Raw genomic sequence first — 5,812 nt, 5'->3', positions numbered from 1 at the left:
ACCCTCTGGGGCCACTTTCTTTTATTCCCAACACGGGGTCCAGACTTTTCTGGGCCTGTGAGACCAACAGCCCTGAATGGTTTGAGGGGGTAGTATGCCCCCTCAATTGTGAGGATATGCCTCACAATTACCTATCTGAGGTCTCACCCCATGTCACATTTTAGTATCTGTTTGGCCAATAAGACTGCAGCACACACACTAGCCTCATTCCCTGCTTGGGCCTTACCTTTGATGTCACAATCTGACTTGTGGATATTAATCTGGCCACAGCTGCTCACAAACCAGACGGCAAGGTCAAGAGGACCAGCACAGTAAGATGTGGAAGAGAATTGACCATCAGCCCAAGATCAAAGCAGTGGCTGGGCCTCAGGCAGGCCAGTTCAAAGAACTGGGTGCAGCGCGGGAACCTGCCATGCCACACCCTCTGGAGCTGTCAGAATTCCAGAGCTTCCCTGTGTTTGAGGACATTAGCCATCACATCAAAGAGGTGGGGGCCCAACTGGTAAAGAAAGTCAATGCCATCTTTCAGCTGGACATCACCAAAGATGGGAAGACCATTCTGCAGTGGACCATTGATCTGAAGAATGGTTCTGGGGACATGTATCCAGGATCCGCCAGGCTCCCAGCTGACACTGTCTTCACAATCCCGGAACCTGTCTTTATGGAGTTGGTTTTGGGCAAAGTGAACCCTCAGAAAGCTTTCCTTGCTGGCAAGTTCAAAGTGAGTGGCAAAGTTCTGCTTGGCCAGAAGCTCGAGCGAGTTTTCAAAGACTGGGCTAAATTTTAAGCATGTAAAATACCAAAGAAATGATCAGAACTTCTCTCCGGTTATAATGTTGAGCGGAAATCATGCTTAAACTGAAGATTAAAACAAAAAATATCCAATATTTTTACTCAAATTCTTCCTGTTCAAGTTTGATTAATTTTCCTGCTGATGAGTTAATTTTCAGTGAGGGTTCTAGAGCAGTAAAGAGTGTTGGAGTGTCTCACCTAAAATCTTTGTCTTTTTCTTTCTTTAGGTTCATGTATGCTATACTATGTTAGGTTGAAAGCCACACATAGAGAAATGGGTGGTTTTGACACTTGGATTTAAATGCTTTCATGATTGAGTTCCTGAGAATTTTGTTTGTTTGTGCTTTGGGGAAAGAAGTGCCCACCATCATTGTGTTGGTTTGCATTTCAGTTGGTAACCTAGTTCTTTGAGATTTTAAATTTGCAGAACTTAGAGGGGTTGAGCTCTTGGTGTATCATGACTTTGGATAGATATAATTCCAAGAGAATCCAGGGGTTTAGAAGAGGTTCTAGGCTACTGAATCTTAAACTAGAGCATGCATCACACCACCTGCAAGACTGGTAAAAGCCCAGATTGCTGGGCCCCACATCAGGGTTTCAGTGCTATAGGTCTGGGCGGGGGAGAATGTGCATTTCTAACAAGTTCCCAGGTGATGTTGATGGGAACACCCCTGGAGAACCCCTGCTCTAGTTCATGCTCCAGCTTTCAGAATTGGTAAAAACTATTCTGTTCTAGACCAGTGAGATATTGCCATTATTTAAATGAGATGTTTCCACGACTTAAAGAATCTCCTGGAATCTCCCCCATCCTGTGTGCCATTTCTGAAGTGTCAGGAGCTTGTTTACTGAGCATTTTACAAAACCAAAGGTTATGTCGGGAGACTTTCCCTTCTGGGAGCCCTGTTCATACGTTGGAGGACTAGGAATAGAGCCAGCTGTAGCCTGATACAGGGGCTACTCACTCTATGGGTGAGTGTGTGTAACGCTGGTTTCCCTGTGATCTGTGTAGACCTTTACCTTGTATACCTTTATACTCTGAAGCCCACATGGAAGGTTCCTGAAAACAGCCATGCCCCAAACGCATGCCTACCAAATTGTCCAACTGTTCCATCCTGGGTGTTTCCCTAGGAGGGAAGAAAGCATATGTACAAGTACAAAAATGTGTATGTGAGTGTTCACAGCAGTTATATTTGTGATAGTTCCAGACTGTAAATAAGCCAAATGCCCATCAGTAGGTGAATGGTTCATCTGTCGTACTCTGGAACACTACTCGGCAAAAAAGAAAAAAAAAAAGGATGAATTATTGATGTACATACAATGACATGGACCAATGTCAGATTATGCTGAGTGGCAGAAACCAGAGAAAACCAAGTACAGAGTATGCGGTTCTATTTATGTACTAGGAAATGCACACTGGGGGAATAGAAGGAGGAGCAGTGGTTGCCAAGAGTCAGGGATGGGAGGGAAGAGGGTTGGGAGGGCAGATTATTAATGGCTATGAGGAAGCTTGGGGGTGATGGGTAGATTTATTATCTTGATTGTGCCGATGGCTTCACAGGTGTATATATGGGAAAGACATCGCATTGTATACTTTATATACCCATGGGCAGCTTTTTCTATGTTAGTACAAACTCAGTAATTCTGGAAATCTGCCACCCTCAACTAAAGTGGAGGCTTTATAAAGAGGATTTAAAGCTCTACTTGTCTCTCGGCACCAGTCCTCTGACCTCATCACGTGCCCACCTGTCCCAGCCGTTACTGATTTAGATGGCTCTGCGAAGGCCTTCCTAAGGTCCCCCTGTCAGAAAAAGGCAGAATGAGGGCTTTTTGCTAATAAAATATATCAGTGTGAAACAAAGAGGCCTTTTGTTTAGTTCATGTTCACCTCTGAGGGAAGAGACCGAGAGCCTCTTACTGAGGGTTTGTGAGTACGGACGCGGAGCGCTCCCTGGTTTCTTTCCTCTCCTGGTTCTTAGGTAGGTGATATGTGTGGTGCTCCTGCCAATGGCCCTGCCCAGCCAAGCGGTGGGCATCTCAGAGGCTTCAGACTGATTCTGAGTACTGTTGTGAGCACTTAACCTTGCCTGGTTTAGGGACCTCCATTAGAGCCATATTTATAAATGTCAGGCATAGCTGGGCAGGTGTTTGGGATGCTTTGTTTAGGGAAATGGCTTGCCCAAGCTTGTTCCCTGAGTTGGCCCTAGCTTCGGGGGATTGGCCCGGAGATGGGAGTTGCTCAGAGATGGTTGGATGTGGAGAAGGGTATGAGGCAGGGAAGGGTTGCAGAGGGTCACGTCTAGGCTACCATCTGACCGAAGGGAGGCCCATCCCATAGACGGTCAGTGACTTATGACCAGCTTTGATTTGGAACAAAACATGACCCATGCCAATGAGAACCCTTTCTCAGGAATTTGGAACTGGGAAGCAGAGGGACTGAGCTACAAGTGAGCAGTGAGAATAGAATCTGCCTGACAGGCTGGGATGTGGTGAGCGTGGGGTGGGTGAGGGAGGTGCTGTGGAGGGTGGGCAGAAGTAGAAGTGGTAGAAGTTGGTAGAAGATGGAAGAGCCTTGAATAAGGAGAGGGATCTTGCTCGCATCTGAGAGAAGACTCTTGACCGTGGGAAACAACACCAACATCCCTTTCAAAAGGAACAAAATCACTCAGTGCTGGGATGCCCTATGGAACAGCTGGGAGGACTCAGATTTTGAAATCAGAAATGTGGTTTTGAGCCCCAGGTTATAAGCACAGAGAATTACTGAGCCACTCTGCACCTCAGCGGCCTTACCCAGAAATGAGGCCAGTGGCCCTTATGACATCAGGTTGTTGGGGAGCTCCTCATAGGTCATGCCCAGTGTAGTGTAGTCACTGGCCCATGTGAGTTTTCCATGCGTATGAATGAGTTCCTTTTCTCTTCTGGATGAGAGGGAAGAGGACAACTTTCCCTGGCTCCCTACTGCCTTCCAAGAAAGTCCACACATGGGGCTTTTGTGCTCTGCTCTGGGGACCTTCTTTCTGCCTTTTCATTTACACTCAGTTGATGCCCTAGAAGGTCACATCTGACTCAAAGTACACATGTGCATGTTGCTTGGTTTGTACAAACTTGGCCAGTACAGTGTTTATAGAGTTTGAATGAAGTTATTTTATGTAAAAATTGGATTTTTGGAGTTTCTTGCAAAATTGGATGCTTTGGTCACACTAAGCCTGTACTCCTGCCAGGCAACAGCTCAGGAAACAGGGAATGGGGGTCGGTATGGGCCTCACTCTCTATGCTGCCTCTTTGACTCTCACACTAAATTTGGTGACCCTCTCTCCTGGAGCCTGAGCTGCTGTTTCCTTCAGCTGTGCCTGTTTGACTGCAGCTGCTGCTAGTGTATGCCTTCATGACTGCAGCTCCCCCTGCCTCACCCCCCATACATGGCCTACTCGTCCCCCTAATGGAAATACCCTGTGTTCATTTTCTTTTGCTGTGTGACAGAGTACCACAGCTGAGCAGCTTAAAACAACACCCATTCATGATCTCACAGCTTCTGCAGGTCAGAAGTTTGGGTGGGCTCAGCTGGGTCCTCTGCTCCAGTCTTATCTCACAAGGGCCAAAATCAAGGTGTAGGCCAAGCTGGGATCTCACCTGGGGACCTGGGGGAAGAACTGCATCCAAGCTCATCTGGTGGAGGCCTTATTCAGTTTTGTGTGGTTGTAGGACCGAGGCCCACGTTTCCTTGTTGGTTTTCAGTCAAGGATGCTCTCTCAGCTCCCAAAGGTCACTCACATTCCTCGTCACATGGCTTCTTCGTCTGCAAAACCATCGGTGATGTGTGGAGTCCTTCTTAGGCTTCACGCCTCTCGGAATTCTACTGCCTTCATTTTCTGCCTCCTTTTAGAGGATTTGAGGGGTTGTGTTGGGCCCACCCAGATAATCCAGGATAATCTCCCAGATATGTACATATCCCCCTAATGTACATGTCCTACCTTCCACTTTTTTTGTTTTTGCAAGAATGGTAGCTGACTATAGATGCTGTTCCCCGCCTTGCATTTTGAAAGGTTACAGAAAGATCTCTTCTTCCGAGAGTGCCCTCCTGCGGGGTTAAAGGTTTGAAGTCACTTACCCCACTGAAACTCTTCACATTTCCCCATGTTCTTTAGGAAAAAGCTCACAATGGGCAGCTTTACTGGTGAAGGTTGCAAAATGGACCCCTCTCCACTGGAAGTGGGATTTACTTACCCTCATCGTTGAAGAATTCCTGCCAATCCTCTGTGTGCCAAGGGCTAGAGGCTGTCCTTGCCCGTGGTTTTTCCCTATCCTCCCATCCTTCTGGCCTCCTGTCTGCTCAAGGGCACCCAGAGAATACCAGGTGTGATGGGCTCCTGAGAGGGGATGCTGAAGACCTTGCTGGACCTTTCCTTTTAGGACCAAAGGGTTGTCTGATCTGAGAGAGGGATCCCTAGCTTTCTAAAGTAGAGATCAGCAGAGCTACAGAATCAGGCACTTCTGCCATAGGTAGAGATTGGGGTGGAAGAGAGTAGGACCTAGGGTGGTCCTAGGTCCACGAAGGGGAATCCTGAATATCCCCATAGCTGGGACTATTTCATCCATTTGCCTGAAGCCCAAGAAGAGACAAAATCTATTCTGATGTGGGATTTTTACTACTTTTCTATTAGAGACTCAGGAATATCTCTCCTGGGAGACTGTCTCTCCTCTCTTTATGTGGTTGTTCATGAAACCCCACACTTGGCCAGTTTTTCTGTCTTCCTGCCTAGGGGTGGGAGGGAGGGAAACCAGCCCCCAGTGACCACCATGGGACACCTAGTGCTGAAATGAGGAACTCCTTCCAGGGGACAGCTCAGAGGTGTGGGTGTGAGCTCATATACTGGGCATCCTCAGAAAGTGGCTCTTCATCTTCTGTGCGCAGCCTGCTTTATACTCCTCAGGGATTTGCATCTCTCTGATTTGGCAGGTAGTACGAGGGAAGTGTTGAGTGCAAGGCCCGTGAGCCGCGACTTAAGATAGTCTTGTATTGAAA

General features: G+C 47.4%; 1 protein-coding gene across 1 annotated transcript; it reads left to right on the top strand.

The window, feature by feature from the left end:
- Positions 1-273: 273 nt before the first annotated feature.
- On the top strand, positions 274-870 carry SCP2D1 (SCP2 sterol binding domain containing 1). Its single transcript, XM_059407893.1, has one exon. The coding sequence runs from the start codon at positions 317-319 to the stop codon at positions 785-787; it is 471 nt and encodes a 156-aa protein (XP_059263876.1). The 5' UTR covers positions 274-316; the 3' UTR covers positions 788-870.
- Positions 871-5,812: the final 4,942 nt, after the last annotated feature.

This window comes from Mustela nigripes, chromosome 7, assembly GCF_022355385.1.
Source record: "Mustela nigripes isolate SB6536 chromosome 7, MUSNIG.SB6536, whole genome shotgun sequence".
In the NCBI taxonomy this organism is placed as follows: domain Eukaryota; kingdom Metazoa; phylum Chordata; class Mammalia; order Carnivora; family Mustelidae; genus Mustela; species Mustela nigripes.
Note: the sequence above shows the minus strand (reverse complement) of the source record. Positions and strands in the feature narration are given on the sequence as shown.